General features: G+C 35.6%; 1 protein-coding gene across 4 annotated transcripts in view; it reads left to right on the forward strand.

Moving 5' to 3' along the window:
* Positions 1-24,242, forward strand: part of nr1i2 (nuclear receptor subfamily 1, group I, member 2) — an 80,680-nt gene that overhangs the window by 53,556 nt on the left and 2,882 nt on the right. For 2 of the 4 annotated variants that reach the window (XM_056464781.1, XM_056464784.1), the window contains 3 exons: positions 2,550-2,666; positions 2,753-2,858; positions 13,281-16,396. In XM_056464781.1, coding sequence (XP_056320756.1) covers positions 2,550-2,666; positions 2,753-2,858; positions 13,281-13,422 — 365 coding nt within the window. In that variant the 3' untranslated portion in view covers positions 13,423-16,396. Of the gene's footprint in view, positions 1-2,549; positions 2,667-2,752; positions 2,859-13,280; positions 16,397-17,734; positions 21,780-24,242 lie in introns of those variants that run through there. The other 2 variants (XM_056464782.1, XM_056464783.1) reach the window with 2 other exon arrangements.

Consider the following 24,242-nt stretch of genomic DNA (forward strand, 5'->3'; position numbering starts at 1 on the left):
ATAAATGTTATTTAATATAACTGTTAAAAAGTTTAAAACAAAGTGTGTAGTTGGATTGGAAATAAAACAGATGTATATAATTTCATTAGACAATGCTAGCCTATTCATAAAGCATGTTTAATAGATCTAGTCCTTTTAGTACAATTTGTAATTATTTATTTGGTAAATTATGGAAATTTGAGGTCTGTATCATGAGATTCAATGTAGACAAGATCTAACGTGGTGGTGTTGTGGAGAGCAGTGGAGAAACCAGCCTGGAAATGGCCAAAACTCCTTTAAAACCAGCCTGGTCGACCAGCTAAAACAAGACAACCAGCTTAGGCTGGTTTAAACAGTTTTTTGTTTTTTTTCAGCAGGGATGTGTGTGCGGTTGTGTGCAAGGTTTATATGTCCATTGCAAGTCACTGACATTGGGCTCGCAAGTCTCTGCCATTGTTATTTTGGGGTTTGCGGGCTAAACATTTTGGGAATCCCTGAACCTATCTAAAAATTTTAAATAAGAGCATTAGAACTGTGAAGAACTGTGCACTGAATACCTATTTTGCAATATCAACTTCTGACAGACAACAGGAAAATGAAAAATGAATATGTAGGCAAATTATTAGAAAATGTTAATCATTATTTTATGGTCCTTCATGCATAAACAAGCATGTTAAGTTAATGGAAAAAAACAATAACATTCATGGTGCTATTCGTCTGTGCAGCACACATTCCTAAACATTAGATGATCATCAACAGGTTTAGACATTCTGTCAGACAGAAAATTTGATTATTCTGACCTGAGCTACTGTAATATACGGAATCAACCTACTTGCATATTCTTTTAATACATACATGCTGACATTAAAGTCATCTGTTTCTGCTTGGAGTTTCAACAACACATTAACTGCTCATTAGAGCTATCGCAAAGTTATATTTAGCGCACGCCTGCGAAGTTACTGGACCAATTGTCACACGCACACTCTCTCTGTCCACCCACAGCAATGATGGTGTAATATACCAAATACTGCACTGTAAATAAATGCTGGGTTCCACACAAATAGTTCATGTTGTCCCAACACAAATTGATTTAACTTAACAGTATAATTTTTACAACTTTAAGTGGATAGAACATAAAACATTTAAGTTTAAAAAAAAATGAAAGAACTGTTTCAACTTTCAAACTCAAATATTAAATACGTAGTCTGAAGAAGCAATAACAGTTATTTTTTCAGTGTGTATTACAAATAGCTTTTTTTATAAAAAATAAAATAATATTTACTGTATATCATTAAATGTAACTAAATATTGGGAAGTTCTTTGTGTTTCATGTTGTACACAACATAACAACTTCCTAACAACTACCTAACAAAGCCATTGAAGAAAGTCTTGTCGTCGATCACAGTTGTAAGAGCAAAAAATAATAACTTGACTTCTAGTTAATCATTTAGAAAATTGGCAGAAGGTAGATTTTTCTAGATGAATCATCTGTTGAACAGCATCCCAATCATCACAAATACTGCAGAAGACCTATTGGAACCCTATTGGGACCCAAGATTCTCATAAAAATTAGTCAAGTCTGGTGACAGAAAAATCGTGGTTTGAAGGGGGGTTGAGAGAGAACTGCAGAGAGGATTACAACATCAACAGCCTGAGGTATCAAGACTTTTTTGCTGCCCATTACGTTACAAACCACAGGAAAGGGCAAATTCTTCAGCAGGATAGCGCTACTTCTCATACTTCAGCCTCCACATCAAAGTTCCCAAAAGTAAAAGAACGTCAAGGTTCTCCAGGATTGGCCAGCCCAGTCACCAGACATAACCATTATTGAGCATGTCTGGGGTAAGATGGAGGAGGCATTAAACATGAATCCAAAGAATCTTGATGAACTCTGGGAGTCCTGCAAAAATGCTTTCTTTGCCATTCCAGATGACTTTAATAAGTGATTGGAGTCATTGCAGAGATGTATTGATGCAGTCCTCCAAGCTCATGGGAGCCATACACAATATTAATTATTTTTCCACTGCACCATAACTTTATATTCTATACTGTACATTATTTCTGTTAAGTGACAAGACTTTTGTCTAAGCAAAGTCAGACCTTACTCTCATAATTAATTAAAAATCAAGGCATGATCATATTTTATTTTGGTAAAAAAGTGTCATCTAGAGACATTTGCCTTTCATAAAAGCCACTTCTGATACCAAATGATCAACTAGAAGTCAAGTTATTATTTGTTGTTCCTAAGACTTGGATAGGCGACTTTTGTCAGGTACTGTACTGTACTGTACTGTACCTAAGATGCTTTGAAGTCGTTACATGTACATTTATATTTACCCTGTTCCTGGAGGCACACCAACAGTACACGTTTTGAACATTTCCCTTATCTGACGCTTTCATTTCAGTTTTTGGAGTCTCTTCTTATGTTCTGATGAGTTGATTCAGATGTGTTTGAATGGGAAGAGGTTGAAAATGTGTACCGTTGGTGTGCTTTCAGGACCAGTGTTGCACTATACATCCTGCATCACTCCTTTTTTTCTTTTCCCCTTCATTCCTTTGCTGATGAACAGCTGGTTTTCAGCACCATCTGCTGGACCCAATGATGAATTTCCATTACACACTGCGTAAGCTGCGTTTGCATGAGGAGGAGTATGTGCTGATGCAGGCCCTCTCGCTCTTCTCACCAGGTACTTCAAGTAAAGCTGAACAACACACACTTGAACACATACACAAAGGCTGTCACTTTATCTCTGACATGTGCTTTCATCCACAGATCGCCCTGGTGTGACAGACCACAAAGTGATCGACCGCAACCAGGAAACAATAGCGCTCACTCTAAAGACTTACATTGAGGCCAAGAGAAATGGGCCAGAAAAACAGTAAGAGCACTTTCTTTATGTCATTTCTCTTTTGACTTGTCAGATTTATCTCACTTCATGCTCCATAATGCTCTAAATTCACTGTTAGTTCTTGCTATTTAGTACCACCCATTTACACATTTAGTCATTTAGCAGACGCTTTTATTTTTACACATTGTTTACACTTTAAACCCTGGGTTATTGTCCTTATTAGCATAGTCATGGTGTTCATTTCATTGGTTGGATGACTTGAAAAAGGCTGTAAAAAAGAAACCACTGCATCAACTTGTTACGCTTAAAGTTGATTAACTACAGTTTTCATTAAGAAATTAAGCTGAACAGAATGTTCATAAGTTTTTTTTAGGTGTATTGTAAAAATGACAACCCAATCCAGGAGACTCGACAAGCAGAATTTTTTATTTAGATGTGTTGGTTGTTCTGCAGTTAAACAGCATCTTCACAAGTAGTCCACATGACTCTAATACAAGTCTAGCAAGTCTCAAGTCTAAAACAAGTCTAAAATGAGTCTAATTTGAGACATAGTTGTCCTGTCTATTATATGTTTTAGGAGGGGCAGTGGCTAAAGGTGGAGACAAACCTAATCAAAGCATGCAAAGGAAGTAGATAGGAGAAAGAACCTGTCCAGCCACTGACCACACATTCATCAACAAAAGAGTTTAATTGGCCTGAACGGATCCATAAAGACAAAGGCACAATCATTGAGACCTTGCCCATAGCATGTTTTGCTATTGGGGTTGGGTGTTGAGGCTTGGTGTAGCAGGTGAGCTGTCTGAATAACACAGCTAAGAACCAGATAAGTAACTGTATTATGCACCGGGTTTCGGGCGGCCACTGCAATCGGCCACTGCAGTTGGCAACCTGGGGGTGTTACAGACTATACCAAAAAGTTAAGGACCGAGTGGGGGGAGGGGGGCTGGTGGTGAAAATAAGGGGAGTTTTCCAGGAGAAATAACAAAATGGGAGGGTGTCGGGACATGGGTCTTAAATACGATAGATTCCCAGGGAATGGGAATGTTGGCAGGTATGTTATAAGGTGCTTTCTCACTACATCGTGTTTTGGTTTGGAAAGGCTCACTTTTGAGGGCTTTTCCACTGCATTCTGTAGTGTGTGGTTTTTATGTTTAGTACTACCTCTGGTGAGGTGTACCATTAACAAAATGTGACATATAAACACTGCTGATCACCAATTTGATCACCAACACTACAGCATCATTGGATTTATGACACAATACACTAAATAAGCAATATTATAGCATTGCAAGAAAAAGAAAATTAAAGCATTTTTGTCAGTAATATGTTGGTTGTCAGTAATATGTTGGTTGTCAGTAATATGTTGGTTGTCAGTAATATGTTGGTTGCATATCCCAACCCGAATTGAAAAAGTTTTAGGAAGTCAGTAGAGGTGGCACAACTATAGAGAGAATTCTTTCAACCCTAACTAAACTGCAATGGAAATGCAAAGCTGAGCAAAACTGAAGCAAAGTGAGCTGAATCATATCACAGCGTGCAGTGACAAATCAACTGTAGTGTAAAATCAAGTTATATTGTATGAATTTTATATACTAAACAAAATTTTCCTACATCTGTGATGATTTGTGTGAATTATAGAAGTAAATTTTAGTTAACTGTCAACAATTAGTTAATAGTAGTGATGGGCCAATATCGGCATTAACATGCTGCGTTAACGCGAGACTCTTATCGGGCGGAAAAAAAAAATTCTATATCGCCATTAATCTATTCTCAAAGTTGGGTTGGGAGCTGGGTCTATTCTACACAAGCTATGATGACTTTCACCTTAATATTTTAGCACGGATGTATACCTGGCGGAATTGCACTGTAGGGGGCGAATGCCAGTCTTCCAACCTGTGTGTATTCCTACTGTGAAATTACCACATCAAACGTGACATGCTAACATGGATGCAGTTCACTAGAGTGAATCTGATTAATGTTAGCTCCACATCTAACTATCAGGCACCTGTAGAGGTAATGCGTTCGAGTAAAACATATACAAATAAAATGGACTAGGTGCTTTTTAAAATGAATGACTGTGAATGAAAGTCAAACGGTGAGCCGTCTGACAAAAACGTGCCCTTCTGAATCAAATCAGCAAGATGCCTTTCTGGATCTTTCACTTACTTTGAAGACACTACTGACTACACTTACATGGACATCTGTAATCTAGTTATTTGTCTTAATAGACAATAATGTAATTAAGGTGTTTACAAGAAGTGCCGAAAAGTCCTACATGACGGTAATAGTTTGATTGCAGTGTTTACTTTAATAATGCCACTAATATATGCATACACCACATCTTAATTCCATTTCTGTTTAGTTCAGTTATGACTTTAGTCGGATTAAGGTAATCAAAGAAAAGAAAAAAAATAAATAAAAAAATAAAAAATAAAATAAAAAAAGTCACTGTTTCGAGCTTCGGTAGGCCTACTGTTCAAAATTCATGTTATGTACCTGTGTTTACTAACTGAGTACAGTTAATAAACACAAGTACATCTTATTGAACCTAATTTTTTGGCATCACCAATTATCATAGTAGAACAGTTTCTCAAGCAGTTTGTGATGCATTTTGGAAACAGGAGATGAGCCCCTGGTCTAATGCACCACCTGGCATGAGAAACCCATTCTCAAAGACTTACTTTTAGTCATTATTTGGGTAGCACACATATTCTAAATACCTTTGCCAGAATTCAAATGAGCCATTTTAATCTAGATTAACTCCAAGATTACAGTGAGATTAATCTAGATGAAAAAAATTTATCTATGCCCACCTATAGTTTATAGTTTAAAAATGGCTCATGAGGCGGTATTGTTCTCCTCACAGTTCAGCCATTTAATATTAAAAGGTAATTTACTAGAAATAACCTGCTTTCCGCAGACCCACGAATAACTCATGAATAACATGAATAATATGAACAAAGTATGTTATTTTCATAACTGATAAAAATAAAGCCTATAGCCAACCATACCTCTCACCAGGTTTTCACTATATTAATAGATTATTTAAAGTTCAACCTTATTATTTGAAATACTTACTTTGTTTTTTAAGTGCAATAGTCATGTGTGGATTAAATCAGAACAATAAAATTGTGGTAAAATAGTGGATAAAAGTCTTTGTAATTCCAATTACTACTCAAATGTTGAAGTTACTGTTCATTTGCAGCACACAGTGTTTTTTATGACTCTCTAAAGCACATGAATATAAGACACCTGAGTGACTGCTGAGCATCTAGTGGTAATGCAGCTCCAGAAGTCAACAAGTGTCAACAAATTCTGTAGATGGTGGCACCAGCACCTGATTTGGCAACACTGCACATGTATAATTCATAATATTGCATGTTCTGTCTTTTAGACACACACATTTGACACATTGAGTTGACAGTAGCAGTATGTTGATTTTGAGTTACTGGGGATGCTGATGTAAATTCACTCAGATTGGACTGATTCTTCATGAGCGTACATGTGTGCACCTCACTGCCATAGTGAGAAGTGGCCTGATTATATAGATTTAATGGTATTTGAAAAATAGTATCCTAAAGATATTTAAAATAAATCTAAGCTATAGTTAATCAAAACTTCAACCATAAACCTAGCTTATTTTGGTCATGCAAAATAAAATAAATGTTAACTAAAATAAAAGTTAAAAGAAAACAAATCTTGGAAGAAAAGTGGTTTAGAAGCCTTTCAGGTAATAGTTTGCATTCGATGTGAAAAATGCAGCGATATTAATTAATAATGCAGCAGTATTAATTAAAGATTCAAATTAAAACAAAAAATAAAATTAACTTCAACCCAAAGTAGTAAAAATGACAAAATTACTCAATACTTAAAGGACACTGGTATGAATATAAACACAACTACCAATTTGGCTTAAATGACACAAATCTGCTTCCTAATTGGTTACATTTAGAGTTACTAGTAAATCCATGGCAAATCTGGATATACTTCTTCTTCTGCCTTCTCCATCTCATGCACAGGCATGTTTGTGCGGCTTTCAAATTGTACCTAACTTTGGACAGGTTACTTTTGGCGAGTTTCCACTGAGTGGTAACGGTACGGTTCGGTGCACTTTTATGGCCATTTCCACTGTCAAGGGGTACCTAAAAGCTGAACACAATTGGTTTACAGAGATACGTCACTCGCAGAAGCAGGAGAATGAAAACAAAGGAAGCGCCATTTTTAAAAACACAGCCAAGACATTACACCGTTTTAATATATACATATAATAACAAGCCATGGTCGACCTACGCTTAAATAAACCTTGTCATCATCTTGATGAACAACCACAAAGCCAAGAAGAACAAAATCTGTTGTGTCCAGTTGTTGTTTTACGAGTCCGTCTAAAAAGTGCGAGTGGTTTCACTTTCTCGCTTGCACTCGCTGCACGTCTATATTTGAAATAACAAACTTCTTGAGCTGATGATAATGAGCCAAAAAAAAACAGCAAATGATGTGTCTGCAACCTCAAACATGAACAAAGTGCCATGTTTAGCTATCATCATCATCTTTTGGACTATTATAAACTCGGAATGATAGAATTACTCTCTAACAGAGGTTACATGTGCTGCTGAAGATTAAAGACACCGATGAGAGGTTTGCACTGACTGTGGGCTATATTCTGCATGTTCCTTTTGAAATTAAATAAGGACTAAATGTATTGCTGTGTGTCATTTATCTGTAATTGATAACATGTCGGAGACTGTAAGGGCCTGTATGTGTTCATATATGTTGCATTTTTTTTTTTTTATAGAATTGCAGACGGCTAGTTACAGTAGGCTATTTTTACCATTGATCTGTAGTTATAATCAACTCATGTTCATAGAAAGGTTAGTAATGAACATTTTATTCACCAGTATTTATGTGTATAAAGCATCTGTTTTGTAAGAAGTGCGTCTCATGTGATCCATATGCACTACCACAGAGTTGACCTCTTCAGATTGGACCAAGGTTATAATAGTTTTGGATTTTTCATTTGTTTTATTTTTTCGTTTTGACTTTTTGTTTTCAAATTCAGTTAGTTTTAATTAGTTTTTAGAGACAGATTTACTAGTTTTTATTAGTTTCTATATTTTGAAATTGCTTAGTTTTAGTTTTTTATTAGTTTCAGTAATAGTTTTAGTTTTTTTTTTTTTTGTAAATAAGGACATTTGTTAAATGCTAGATTCAAAATCATCAGAAATAAATAAATACAATAAATATTGTATAATAAAAACTTAACCATACATTTTTTTTAAACATGTATTCAGAGGACACATGACCACTATCATCTACCACTACCATCTAGGGGAGAGCGGGGCACAAAGTAACACTTTTTGGTTTTGGCCAAATAATGAACAAAGTAATGGGGTTGGACAAACCATTTGTTTTTTTACCAACAACACACAAGCCTCTCCTACAAGCAATGAAAGGATGGTCGCCAGACCTATGGTTTCTGTGCAGTATTTGCAAAAGTGCCAGAAGTAAAAATGTTACTATTTACCCCACCTGCAGGCAAATTGCAACAGACAGAGGGTTAGTTGTAACACGTGCTTAAAAAGGCAGATTTCACATAATTATTTTAAATTCAGTTTATTTTAAATTATAGCCATATTTACTCAGTAGCTATTTTTTATTCTACAACGCACAGTATGTTTATTTATTTTATTTATTTATTTATTTATTTATTGGATAAATACATTTGGATTTATTTGCATTATTATCAATTATTATATAATGCATTTATTTGTATTATTATCAATAAAATAATTTTTTTCTATATATTTTTTTTAAATTCTTAATATTACACTAAAAATTCAACAGTTATTTTGTTAGTTTAATTTGTGTACAACAGTGTGTGGCTTAACCCTGTTAATTATGAACTTTTTCAATGATTGGCAGGAAGACGTCTGCAGACACTGGTGAAAACCTCGGAAGCACGCCATGGTTAACCCTGAGCAAATACCTTAAAACTCTGTGTTACCTTTTACCCAGTGTTACTTTGTGCCCTGCGCTCCCCTATACCCATCCTCAAATTCTAATACAACAACCCACAAGAGAGCAGCCTTAAGTAAAATATGTGTGCAAGGCTGCTTCTGAGGTTAGATACACGGTTTGGATCTTTAACACAAACCAGATCTTTTGTGACAATCCTCCCATGTTAGCACTCAACATATCAAAAATATGCAGTCAGCAATCATAATTTCAGTCAGTTAAAACATCAACATGATCTGAAACATTTCTTACAGTTACTTTTTACAACCCAACTGAAGCATGATTCACTTATTTAAATTCCATTACGACTTTCTGTTAAGAAATAAACAAGTTTTTTTCACCAGGCCTTAGCTTTACCCGCACTGCAGTTGTTTAAGTTTAGTTCAGTCACAGCAGGCTGTCATGTACTGTTTGTGTTCAGTTCACCTGCTGAATCACACATGCGCAGTATTATCAGTTCACCGCTTCTCAAATCTGATCTCAGCGTACTGTTTAAATAACTGAATAACAGTATATATTGGTTTATTTCAAGTCAGAGGGGGTATTGTGTATGTTAAAAATTAAGTAGTTTGTGGATAACAGTGCTTACTGGAGATGCGAATTATTTTAAATGATTCAGTTTTATTTGGTGAACTAGTTCACTTAGAAGATCTGGTTAAAAAGATTAGTTTGCGATTGCTATTACTAATGCAGAAATAAAACCCATTATTGGGCACAAATGTGTTAAATTAATAATTTTAAGTCTCTGTATTTAATGCTGTCACTGTGCTGCTGTCATGTCCACTTGTTGTTTTTGCCACGGGAGCAACAGCGAGGATGACTGGAGGAGGACTGGCTTGATCTGGACAATGGCAGCATGATTACAGACTCTGAGGTGCTGTACAGGTGAAACACCTGGCAGCACGAAGTAAATAGATTTACTTCTAAAAGGCGAACAGTAGGCTTATGTATTAAATACATTTACAAAGACAAAAACAAAGGACGTTTTTTGCAATAATTTTAGTTCGTTTCAGTTAGTTTTTTATATACACAATACGGTTTCAGTTTTTATTTTTATTTCAGTTACGAAAATCATTTTAAATGTTAGTTTTCGTTTTCATTAACTATAATAACCTTGTATTGGACATTCACTTCACACCTGTGCCTTTGAACAAAGACCTTCCACATGGAGATCTGTGGACACTCCTGATGAAGACAATTGTATCAAGAGGGCAGAGCATGGAATGTGGACTTATATGGCCTTTTTTAGTTAAGCATCTGTCACACTAGTTTTTGTAATTGGTGGGGAATATAGGTTGTAATACCTGCTTATTCAGACTCGCAATTTCTTATACTTAGGCGAAGAATACACGCTAGTTTGCAGTCACATGTTGTCTTGGCAGAGATTTAGCCATTCTGTTTTCTATGACAGTGCTGTTGAGAATGTCAGTAGAGTTGAATCTCACTTTAAAGGTGCTGTACACACTAGCATCAGACCAGATATGGTCTAGGCACCAAGCAGGTGGTGCTCATAGCACTAACAACAATACCCTGGGAAGAAAGGATAGAGGAGGCCATTGAATGCAAGCTCAAGAAATACCAAGGTCTTTTTTCTAAGGTCTCAATCCAATTTTGCATACAGTATGTCATTTTTTTTATTACTCCTCTAAAGTATAAAAATGGCATGCGTTTGCAGAAATTTAGGAAACATGCTAACCTCGCATCTCTGAAAAACAGCCAGTTATTCTACCTGGAAATGTGCACAATATTTCAGAATGTTTGATTGTTTTTTGGTTTGTGATCTCTTGCCCCACTTCCAACTTATCCAGTCAGATTTGCACAATCAGGGTTCCAGTTGAAAGTAAAGCCTAATTTACCCTTCAACATTGAGCAATTACATGACCCCACGACACCTACTCTGCACATAGCCGAATGCCTTTGTGTAAATTTATATGTATGCATTATGTCTTTGCTGCTCTAGCAATAACACTTCCAATATGCTAGGAGGCAGTGGAGTTTCTGTTCCATTGTGTTAAATTTCTCTGCTGGTGATTTGGGTTAATGCCAGAAATGCATATGATTCTACTGTAACAGTAGTTCAAACCAGGCATGTTGCTTGACTCTACACCATGCACATAGACCATGCACACACTACACAGGCCGTTCCTGCTTGACGCACTGCTCTTCCTCCCAGTGTGAATCCCAGTTGTTAACATGCATGCTGAAAAATAGGTGTTGTGGTACCTTGTGTCATACATTGTGAAATTAGCATAACAGCCTTTAATGAAGAGGTATCATCACGCAGTGAGTTTTGCAAGTGGACAAAACTAAAGTTTATATAATATGATGACGATCTTTTTTTGACTAAACATGGCTCCTGTAAGGCAGATTTTTTTGCATTGACCTTATTCTTTAATGAGTTTTTGCGATTGTTTTAGAACTTCCGATTCAGTTACCTATGGGAGAAATGACTAGGGATAATAAATGGCAGAAAATGGTCAAACTGCTTGCTCTATAATAATATCATAAGGAAATATCTGTTTGCAGCATCAAGCAGCATAACAAGCTGTTTTTTCATCTAAAAATGAATAGAAGTGAATAAGACCAGAAGTCTCGAGCCAAAAAGATTCAAATGGCTGCTCCTGCTCAGAAGCCAAGAATAAGGTCAATAAAGCAGTCAGGGGGATTAGACTTAATAAACTTAATTCTCTATCATCAGAGTCAGGTCTCAGACAACAGATAATTCTGTAGATTTTATTTTGTGTTCTCTAGAGTTGTCAAATGAAATTAATATTTATGCAAAAGATTTCTTAGAAGATCTTAGCATATCACTCCAGTTGTGTCTTTACAGATTGAGTTCTGTTATTTATGTATTCATTTTCCTTCGATTTGGTCTCTTTATTTATCAGGGGTCGCCACAGCGGAATGAACCGCCAACTTATTCAGCATATGTTTTACACAGCTGATGCCCTTCCAGCCGCAACCCAGTACTGGGAAATCTGTTATTTATCTAGAATAATAGTTGTATACTGAAATACATGCATAATAATAATAATAATAATATTACCTTTATTTATATTATTCAGTATAGTGATTTATATGAGGATAAACAATATCTGGTTCAAACATTCAGGGAAAAAAGAGCCAGGAACCAGCAACTGCTCAACAGCTTTAATTATATAAGAAACACAGAACTTTAGTTTTAAAAAGGCATTTTAGAATGAAAACGATCCACGTCCACACTGGCGTTTCATCTATCATTTCTGAAAAGCCCTCCTTCCACACTATACTGCTGAAAACGCACACTCACACTGTCATGTGCTTGTCTGAGCTCTAGGCAGTCGAGCCCAGAAGAGCAGTGCACGTCAGACAGTTTATCAAGGATGTACTGCTGGATCATGTCTCACTATAGTTGTTAAACGTGATTTTTAATTAATCTGGTCTGCATCTAATGACTCTTCTGTTATTGAATTTATCAGGTAACGTGTCACAGCATCAGTACACTGCTTCAATCTTTTGCTTTCATGCTTAAACTTAGTAATTTTAGCGAAAACCTCAGATACTGTTGGCTGGTTCCTGTTGGTTGTGCATCTTCTTTACCAACCAAATTTGTCGATGGCATTATAATGACACGGATCACTCTGCCTCTTCATGCCAGAGTCTCGCGCAAAAAGTAATTGACAGGTGGTAATTTGTGTGCAACTTATTTTTATTTATTTATGATTTGGTTATGGGTAAAACAAAGACAATGCGGGTCAGGTAGTTGAAAAGGTAAAATAATTATTTGTTATGGATTAATGAATTATTTATAAATAATTAATTCACTGCTGCCTATGAATACAATGCCATCGTCCATCGCGATGTTTCACATTGGACATCGTACGATGCCAAATTGGTCGACATCGCCCAAGCCTAGAACCCATCTGTATTTTAACACAACAAATTATTAATATTTTCGGTCAATCTGATGGGCTGCCTAATCCAAAGCATTACCTGTCCCTAATTTTAGAACTCTCTGATTGGTTATTTTCTTATGAGGAGCGCTGTACCTGTCTCAGCTCATCGACTTCCAAACAGACACAGTGACAGTTCAGAGATTAATAAAAGGCATGGAGGAAATGCAAATGTTGTACCGTTGTCAGTTGTGCTCATTCTTGTTGGTGTCATTAAGCAGTTTGCATTGGTTTTGACTGCAGTGTCAGTTGAGCAGTAGCAGTTAATAATCCATACTGCACCTTTAAAATTGTTTAAATCACTCATGCATTTAATGTTTGTACCGCAGAACTCTAACATTTCTCACAAACTCTCATAGCACTGTTTATTAATTGATTTTTGTGCTGAGTTGATACTGTAAATCTTATTTGCAGCTTGTGATTTAAGCAAGTACTGCTTTTGCATTCCACTTTGCCATACTCAACAGAAATTGATTGCAATTTGATTGAAATCTTTTCCCCTGGTTAGTCTGCTGTTCCCAAAGATCATGGCATGCCTGACTGAGATGAGGAGCATGAATGAAGAGTACACCAAACAAGTGCTGAAAATCCAGGACATTCAGCCTGAAGTGTCTCCACTTTGGTTAGAAATAATAAGCAAAGACAACTAAGTCCTCACAAAGCATGTGCAACTCTACTTATTCCCAACTACTACACTATTGCTGACCTTCATCTGAGGACACTAAAGACTGAAAGACTAGCACGGCAAGGACTGTGCCTGCTGATAATGAACTGCTGAACAGCGGACACTGAAATTGTGGACAAGTAGCTTTATATTGGTGTTACTCAGTGTAACTGTGTTTGAGGATATCCTACAGCCAATCATCGTTTCACAAAAGAACATTTTCTATGGTTCATAACCACATATTATCTCTTACGTCAACTTCTTTATTGGAGCTTGATGTTTGCGGTTCAACTAAGATTGGATTTGAATTCTTCACTTTTTCATGGTAACACTTTACAATGAGGTTCTGTTTGTAAACATTAGTTAACATTGCTACAGTGTAAAACTCAATAAGTTAAGGCAACTCAAAACATTTGAGGGAACCGATTGCAACAAACCATTTAAGTTCAAAAACTAATCCTAATGAGTACTGTGAACAATCCATTTGAGTAAACAAAGCAATTTGACCACAGTGAAAGCCAATAAAGGCAGAGAACTCAAACCAACTGAGTACTGTAAAACCCAATAAGTTAAGGCAACTCAAACCGTTTGAGGAAACCAATTGCTACAAACCATTTGAGTTAAAAAGCAAATCTATAGGAGTACTGTGGACTTACTCCATTAAAGTTGAAGTAATGAGGTATTTTATTAACTCGTTACCTTCAACACAGAGTTCAAAACTTTTTTTCAAATGAGTAGAATTAACTGTCAGTCAATTTTGAGTTGACTACACTCATTTAATTTGATGAAGTCGACTGTTGGGTTTTACAGTGTAACAGTAGGTAGGATTGTGTAGCCAGATCAGGTCTGGGCTAGACAGAATCTGCTAATATTTCTTGCTATATCTGGGGGGAGGGGATATTAACACAATATAAAAATAAACATTTTTAACAATAACCCCTTCCACATATTTACCAATTCTTCGGAAAGCGTCATGTGTGAACAGACCCTTAAAGTAGCAGTAAAGGTGTTCCTGAAATTTATCGTTACTACTGTGTGATGGGGCTGTTTTATTCAAGGTTTGCCATGTAAATTCAATTAGAAACACTTGTTAAATTCTCATAAAATCTACTCAAAGAAAATTTTCCTTTATAAACAGTTTTGTAAATACATCATATGGACATTTACATAGTATTCGATAATATTACTGTAATATAAATTTGAAACTGAGGTTAACAGATAAAAATACACGGTAACAAAGGCATTGTTCATTGTTAGGTAAAAAGCATTTTTTACTGTGCAGGACAGTAAAGTGTTACCGCCTAAACTTTGCAGGGTATATAGAGGAGATGCCATATGAAATTGTTATTCTGGCAGTATAAGCTGACAATATGCATACTTGTCATTTGTGTTAATGGTCTGTCTTGACAAAGCTGTTTATTTATTATAATTTTTATGCAAAATAGTATGTTAATATTGTATGTTCACACTAGCTCTGATATGTTGAGATTATGCTAAAAACTTATATACACAATCTAAATATTTATATTATCAGTGCCAGTGTCATATGTTAATAGCTTACTTGATTCAAACATGTTCTTGCCAAGAATGTAAATGAACTTGTGATGTTATGAATCTCATGTAGAACATGTTCAGCTCGTACTTAATCTCCATAATAGAAAAAAATGAATATTTCTTTTTTTTTTTTTAATGCATTGAGACATTTATATCAGATTTATATTTCATTACAGCAACGAGACCTCAACTTGTTCCCGTCAGGTTTTGTGAGATTCCCTCTAGGGTGTGTGTGGCTGGATATCCAGTTATTTCATGTCTATTGTGATTGCCTATTATTAGAAACCAAGCAAACTGTATTTTGAATGTCTACAATTCTGATGAATCTCTGATCCTGTTAGAGTTTGTAAGAGTTTATCACATTGACTTGTTTTTGAGAAGTGATTGCCTTTCTAAATGCCTCATTCAGCAGTAAACTTAACCTATATAAGTAAGCACATTGAGGACTTTTGAGCATTTTAAGGTTATTTCATAGTGTCTGGGTAAGAGTTGATGATGAAAATCATTGTGGTGTCGTGAATGTTAAAGTGCAGATCAGATGTTTAAGTGTATTTGATATCAGGTATGTTTGTAAAGCACAATCTCTTTTCACTCTTTGCCTTCATGCTGACTTTTTGTGTAGATTTAGCAGTTATTTCATCGTGTGACAAAATTTCAACGATGAGGAAACTTGTCACTACATGTATAATTACTACACAATACACTCAGGTTTTCTGTCTTTACACTGGCTATTTAAAAAAAAACTATATATATATATATATATATATATATGTGTGTGTGTGTGTGTGTATGTATATACAGTTGAAGTCAGAATTATTAGCCCTCCTTTGATTTTTTATTATTATTTTTTATATTTCCCAAATTATATTTAACAGAGCAAAGAAATTTTCACAGTATGTCTGATGATATTTTTTCTTCTGGAGAAAGTCTTGTTTGTTTTATTTCGACTAGAATAAAAGCAGTTTTTAATTTTTTTTATGAACCAATTTAAGGTAACAAATATTAGCCTCAAGCTATTTTTATTTCGACTGTCTACAGAACAAACCATCACTATACAATGACTTGCCTAATTATTCTTACCTGCCTAGTTAAACTAATTAACCTAGTTAAGCCTTTAAATGTCACTTTAAACTGTATAAAAGTGTCTTGAAAAATATCTAGTCAAATATTATTTACAGTCATCATGGCAGATAAAATAAATTATAATAAATAATCAGTGATTAGAAATGAGTTATTAAAACTATTATGTTTAGAAATGTGTTGAAAAAATCTTTTCTCCATTAAACAGAAATTGGGGGAAAAATAAACAGGGGGGCTAATAATTCTGACTTCCTCATATATATGTATGTGTGTATAAATGTATATGATCCTCTCAGGAAAATAAAATTTAAAATTGTACAAAAATGTTTGAATTGTTTGTGGAACTGTTTTCTTTGTGAAAGTATATATTAGGGCTATTCAATTAGTTTGTCATGGGGGATAGTTCATGAAAAGCATCCCAAATGAGGGGCCGGAGAGAGATGACATGAACCAGCAACTGCTCAACAGCTTTAATTATATAATAAACACAGAACAAAAGTAGATATCTGGAGTTTCTCCGCTGGACACTAGACTTTATAAACACACCCACCACTGGGCTCACTCCACTCCCATGGTCCCGCTTACACTCCTCAAAGCTATACTAAACCAGCCAATCTCAGACTTTGCACACTGTGCTGATGTTATGTAGTTATATTTTTGAGAGGTGCATGTCAGGGTATGGTGAAGGGTATGTGCAAAGGCTATGCTGCACAGCATGCACTCGCATCAGAAGTATAAATTGGATGGATCGAATTTGAAAGCCATTAGGGTTGGCTTGATGGACGATGCCATTGTCCATCGCTGATGTCTGTTAGACATCACGATGCTGAGCCAGCATCGCGATCCTCCACCCCGCCCCCGTCACAGCAGCAACCCGCTCGTGAAAAATACACATGGCCCCATTTACACTAATTCCTCTTAGTTTTAAAATGGCATTTTAAAACAAAAACGATCCACGTCCAGCCTGGCGTTTCACCTCGCTTTCTGAAAAGTCAGAAAGTTTATAAAGGATGTACCGCTGGATCGCGTCTCACTATAGTTGTTAAACGTGATATTTGAATAATCTGGTCTGCACCTAATGACTTTTCTGTCTTTTTAATTTATCAGGTAACGTGTCACAGCGTCAGTACATTGCTACAAAATAATTATTTGTTATGGATTAATGAATTATTTATAAAATAATTAATTTACCGCCGCCTGTGAAGACAATGCCATCGTCCATCGCGATGTTTCACACTGGACATCGTACGATGCCAAATTGGTCGACATCGCTCAAGCCTAGAACCCATCTGTATTTTAGCACAATAAATTATTTTGGGTCAATCTGATGGGCTGGCTAATCCAAAGCATTACCTGTCCCTAACTTTAGAACTCTGATTACTCATGAGGAGCGCTGTACCTGTCTCAGCTCATCGACATCCAAACAGACACAGTGACATTTCAGAGATTAATAAAAGGCATGGAGGAAATGCAAATGTTGTACACAGAACTCCAACATTTCTCACAAGCTCTCATAGCACTGTTTATTAATTGTTTTTTGTGCTGAGTTGATACTGTAATACTTCTTTGCAGCTTGTGATTTAAGCAAGTACTTCTTTTGCATTCCACTTTGCCATACTCAACAGAAATTGATTGCAATTTGATTTGAATCTTTTTCCCGTTAGTTTGCTGTTCCCAAAGATCATGGCATGCCTGACTGAGATGAGGAGCATGAATGAAGAGTACACTAAACAAGTGCTGAAAATCCAGGACATTCAGCCTGAAGTGTCTCCACTTATGTTGGAAATAATAAGCAAAGACACCTAAGTCCTCACAAAGCATGTGCAACTCTACTTATTCCCAACTACTACACTATTGCTGACCTTCATCTGAGGACACTAAAGACTGAAAGACTAGCACGGCAAGGACTGTGCCTGCTGATAATGAACTGCTGAACAGCGAACACTGAAATTGTGGACAAGTAGCTTTATATTGGTGTTACTCAGTGTAACTGTGTTTGAGGATATCCTACAGCCAATCATCGTTTCACAAAAGAACATTTTCTATGGTTCATAACCACATATTATCTCTTACGTCAACTTCTTTATTGGAACTTGATGTTTGGGGTTCAACTAAGATTGGATTTGAATTCTCCACTTTTTCATGGTAACACTTTACAATGAGGTTCTGTTTGTAAACATTAGTTAACATTGCTACAGTGTAAAACTCAATAAGTTAAGGCAACTTAAAACATTTGAGGGAACCGACTGCAACAAACCATTTAAGTTCAAAAACTAATCCTAATGAGTACTGTGAACAATCCATCTGAGTAAACGAAGCAATTTGACCACAGTGAAAGCCAATAAATGCAGAGAACTCAAACCAACTGAGTACTGTAAAACCCAATAAGTTAAGGCAACTCAAACCGTTTGAGGAAACCAATTGTTACAAACCATTTGAGTTAAAAAGCAAATCTATAGGAGTACTGTGGACTTACTCCATTAAAGTTGAAGTAATGAGGTATTTTATTAACTCGTTACCTACAACACAGAGTTCAAAACTTTTTTCAAATGAGTAGAATTAACTTTCAGTCAATTTTGAGTTGACTACACTCATTTAATTTGATGAAGTCAACTGTTGGGTTTTACAGTGTAACAGTAGGTAGGATTGTGTAGCCAGATCAGGTCTGGGCTAGACAGAATCTGCTAATATTTCTTGCTATATCTGGGGGGAGGGAATATTAACACAATTTAAAAATAAACATTTTTAACAATAACCCCTCCCACACATTTACCAATTCTTCGGAAAGCGTCATGTGTGAACAGACCCTTAAAGTAGCAGTAAAGGTGTTCCTGAAATTTATCGTTACTACTGTGTGATGGGGCTGTTTTATTCAAGGTTTGCCATGCAAATTCAATTAGAAACACTTGTTAAATTCTCATAAAATCTACTGAAAGAAAATTTTCCTTTATAAACTGTTTTGTACATAAATTATATGAACATTTACATAGTATTCGATAATATTACTGTAATATAAATTTGCAACTGAGGTTAACAGATGAAAATACACGGTAACAAAGGCATTGTTCATTGTTAGATAAATAAAAAAGAAAAATAAAAATAATAATAATAATAAATTAACTTAATTCCTTCATGTTGTCCTAACACAAATCAATTGTGTGGGGGAAAAGCATTTTTTACTGTGCAGGACAGTAAAGTGTTACCGCCTAAACTTTGCAGGGTATATAGAGGAGATGCCATATGAAATTGTTATTCTGGCAGTATAAGCTGACAATATGCATACTTGTCATTTGTGTTAATGGTCTGTCTTGACAAAGCTGTTTATTGATTATAATTTTTATGCAAAATAGTGGTATGTTAACAATGGCTCTAATATGTTAAGATTATGTTAAAGGGTCACAAAACACCAAAAAAAAAATTGATCTGTTGACAGTCATACATGTGTCCAATGCTGCTAAAAACACTATTTTATTTTTATTTATTTATCAGGATCCCCATTAGCCACTACCAAGGTACCAAATTGGTTGTTTTTGCGTTACTTCAAGCAAATTCGTTCTTCCGGTTTCAAACAAATTTTTGAAGCTGCATCTCAGCGATTAGATACTTGCATGGATTCCAGCATGTAGACTGGATGTCTGTACCTGGGAGTGCATCGTGACGTCTCTGAGTCTGCAGCATTAATTCAAGAGAAAGACTTGGTTCAAACCAATCAGCGCGCTCTATTGTGTATGCAGTGCAACTTCATTAATATGCATGATAGCATTATAGAAAGTTTTTGCCTGTTACAGTGTTCAGATGGCAGAGAGACGGTACATTGAGTTGCCAAAACAAGTGGAAGAAGAAGAATTGTTTGGAGACACAGGTCGTCAGTTTTGCACAGTTTTATAAATGTGCTGCAACGAAGGTTTTGTTTTCATTTCCCGCTATGAGAGCACAGCTTGACTCACGTGAGGATTACAGTGCACACGACATGCGACAAAAATACGTTTGTAAGGATAATTTGTTTTCCCTTTTCGCATTTGGAAGTGGTGAAATCCTGATTTGCTGCTCATCTCCTTTTAAAATTGACACAGCTCCAGTTGGTGTTGATTGTCCTGTCTCTATAGATTTGGTAAGTGAGCGATGTGGTCTTTGTTTGTTTATTCAGATGGCAAAGTTAGTTCGTATCATCAGCAGTACTTTTTCAGTTTTTAAAGACATACTTTAGTCAAAATGATTTAATTACTAAGTTTACAGTATGTTAATATCACTGCAATATTTTGGACTGAAAGATCAGCTGTAAATGCTGCTCTCCGAGTGTAAACATGTAAACACCGCAATTAAACTATTAGCGTCGTGTAGGATTTTCGCTGCATTTTGTGACAGGATAGTATATACACACAGCTTTCTGATGCTACCTACACAGTGCATCTAAGTTACAGAAAAATACGGAGGGTTTTTTTTTCTCTTATACAATCTGCGGTATCAAACATTCCATTAAAACTTCACTCTTTCAGCAATATTGTATGCAATATCTCGTTTGTCACGGGGGCAAGCATAAAATGTTCCTGAGTAAAAGTGAAAGGAAAGACGACAAATTAATGATTTGGCAAATAATTCGATTACTTATGTCCATGTAAACACAGTCACTGTCTTTCTCCCCTGAGTCTGTGTGTTTGTTTTGCCTCTGTGAAAATCAGCACTTGCCCAAACGGAAACTCCCTTTTTTATCCAAAACCTTCCCTCTTTCCCTTCCCCCACACTCTCACCAAAACAGAGCTTGACAAACCCACTTTCCTGACTTTTCCAAACTAGAGGAGTGAAAACACCCTGCTGAAACAGGGGAGTTTCTTGGCCCTTTAAAAACTTATATACACAATCTAAATATTTATATTATCAGTGCCAGTGTCATATGTTAATAGCTTACTTGATTCAAACATGTTCTTGCCAAGAATGTAAATGAACTTGTGATGTTATGAATCTCATGCAGAACATGTTCAGCTCGTACTTTGCTAAATCTCCATAATAGAAAAAAAATGAATATTTCTATTTTTTTGTCCATTATGATTTTTTATGTATTGAGATATTTATATCAGATTTATATTTCATTACAGCAACGAAACCTCAACTTGTTCCTGTCAGGTTTTGTGAGATTCCCTCTATGGTGTGTGTGGCTGGATATCCAGTTATTTCATGTCTATTGTGATTGCCTTTTATTAGAAACCAAGCTAACTGTATTTTGAATGTCTACAATTCTGATGAATCTCTGATCCTGTTAGAGGTTGTAAGAGTTTATCACATTGACTTGTTTTTGAGAAGTGATTGCCTTTCTAAATGCAGTGAACTTAACCTATTTAAGTAAGCACATTAAGGACTTTACTGAAAAGATGTCAAAGTAGCATTTTAAGGTTATTTCATAGTGTCTGGGTAAGAGTTGATGATGAAAATCATTGTGGTGTCGTGAATGTTAAAGTGCAGATCAGATGTTTAAGTGTATTTGATATCAGGTATGTTTGTAAAGCACAATCTCTTTCACAATGCCTTCATGCTGACTTTTTGTGTAGATTTAGCAGTTATTTCATCTTGCGAACACAACGATGAGGAAACTTGTCACTACATGTATAATTACTACACAATACACTCAGGTTTTCTGTCTTTACACTGGCTATTTTAAAAATGATATAAATATAAATAAATAATATAATATAAATAAATGTACAGTATATGATCCTCTCAGGAAAATAAAATTTAAAATTGTACAAAAATGTGTGCAGAATTGTTTGTGGAACTATTTTCTTTATGAAAGTATATATTGGAGCTATTCAATTAATTTGTCATAGGGGCAAACTTATGAAAAGCATCCCAAATGTGGGGCCGGAGAGATATGACTTGCAATATGAGTGATGACACAACAGCAAATAAGAGCCCATATGTTGTATTTTTGCTCCTTAAGACACCCATTTTGTATTTTTCTACATTAAAATGTCAATATATTGTATTTTGAAACTACATAATATCAGTACATTGTACAATTGGCTTTTTTTTTTTTTACAAACATTCAAATGTCACGTCTAATGTAAATTTAAGCTTTATGTTAGGCAAATATTTAATTGAACGGTTGTTATCATCTGTGTTCATACAGACATAATCATTTTAATAATTTGGAATAATTTGTCTAACGTATGTTTGGTTTACATTGCACTAAAAGCCACACACAACTCTCCCCACTACGGCATGAGATGTTTTCCACTCGTCTGGAAGGCGCGAGCGCATCGCTCCGCTTGCGCATGCATATTGACATATATTCTTACATTTGAAATAATGAACTTGCACTTGGAAAAGACGCGATATGTGAATGACCAGCTGCTAGTTAATCCAGTGTGTGTGTATTAGCCTTGGTCTATAAGCTCAGAATTTTAAACTAGCACACAGGTGGCATAACTCTGTTTAGTTGCAGCAGTTTCATTCTGTGCAACAGAAACGCGCGTTGCGAAGTCTTTAAGCTTAAGTATCCAAATGTTTTCGGCTGCTTGCACCACTCACTCGCTTAATGTCAGGTGACTCACGCTCTGCACAGCCTTCAACTGCAGCTCATGCTGTATTGAACAGACACACGTCACTTCATAACTATAGCGGCTGTTTTTCAACTGAACTAAATTTATTTTTGATGTCTTTGTTACACTATTTGGAGGGCCGAAAACAAATTGCCTTGCGTGCCAAGTTCGGCCCAGGGGCCGCCAATTGAGTAGCTCGTATATATAATTCATCAGGGTTTATGGTGTTGTACAGAATTATTATAATAAAAAACAGTTGCCAATAAGAAGATTTAGTTGTTTAAAATATGTTGCGTTATCCAATGCTGCATTTATTTAATCTAAGGTTTTACGTTGCGATAGTCATATCTCTCTGTAGCTCAAGTCTGATTGCCTTGAGTGCCTGGGTGGGAGACCACCTGAGAAAAACTAGGTAGCTGTTAAAGGCCTTACACTGCTGTGGTTCTTACACTGCAGCCAGTCTATGTGGGTCCTAACGCCCCAGTATAGTGACTGACACTATTCTGTAAGGGCCTGACACACCAATCTGACACCAAACAACTAGCACTGACAAAACCCAACTGTGTTGTCGCCGTGCACTGACTCACATCTGGATTCATCTGGACCAAAAAGCTGCATGTGGATACACTACATGGACCAACGGCAACTGAACGAGAGTGCATGTTCAGTGCCTGTGTAGGAGGTCTTTCTGGACCAGGGGAGGCAGTAGTCTGTTTTTGTTTTTTGTTTTTTTGATTGTTCCCAATGGGAAACCGGAACTTCCAATGCACACAAGCAAGGTCATTCATTGATGTCCATTATTGGGTAATATAATTGATTTATCAAACTTACAGAATAGGTTTGATAAATCAATAAAACTATTTGATAATAGACCACAGCTACAGATGCCCCAAGAGCCACTGGCTGAGCCTCAACTGGCTGAGGTTCTGGAGGAACATGTCTCTGTGCTCTGTCAACTGCATAACTGTATGTCAAATGCATCATAACTAGAAATTGACATTTAGAACCTATAATCAGTCTAATTTTGCCAGGTTTTTTTATTTATTATTTTCCCTATTGCATATGGAGTCACATGACCCTGCTCCATCAAGAGCACGTGTATGGTCCGGCACAGCCTTCATGCAGTCGCATCCCTATGCACCTCTCAAAACTTTACCTACATGTTGCGACGACACGTACTGCAAGCTCTGTGATTGGTCGTTTTGGTAGTGTTGACACACATATTTTAACTTTTTTATAAGAAAAAAATTACAATAAATTACAATAAAATTACAATAAACAATCATAGAAAGTAGAGAGTGTGTGTTTCCTTCAATTATTTTAAAATCAAGCAATGCACTCATTCATATATATATATATATCTATATATATCTATATATATATATATATATATATATATATATATATATATATATATATATATATATATATATATATATATATATATATATATATATATACACATATACATATACATATATATATATACATATATATATATATATATATATATATATATATATATATATATATATATATATATATATATATATACACATATACATACATATATATATATATATATATAAATATGTTAACACATTTAATTAATCGAGATTTAGATTTTAGGCAAAATTGC

Source organism: Danio aesculapii, chromosome 9 (assembly GCF_903798145.1).
Source record: "Danio aesculapii chromosome 9, fDanAes4.1, whole genome shotgun sequence".
Taxonomy (NCBI): domain Eukaryota; kingdom Metazoa; phylum Chordata; class Actinopteri; order Cypriniformes; family Danionidae; genus Danio; species Danio aesculapii.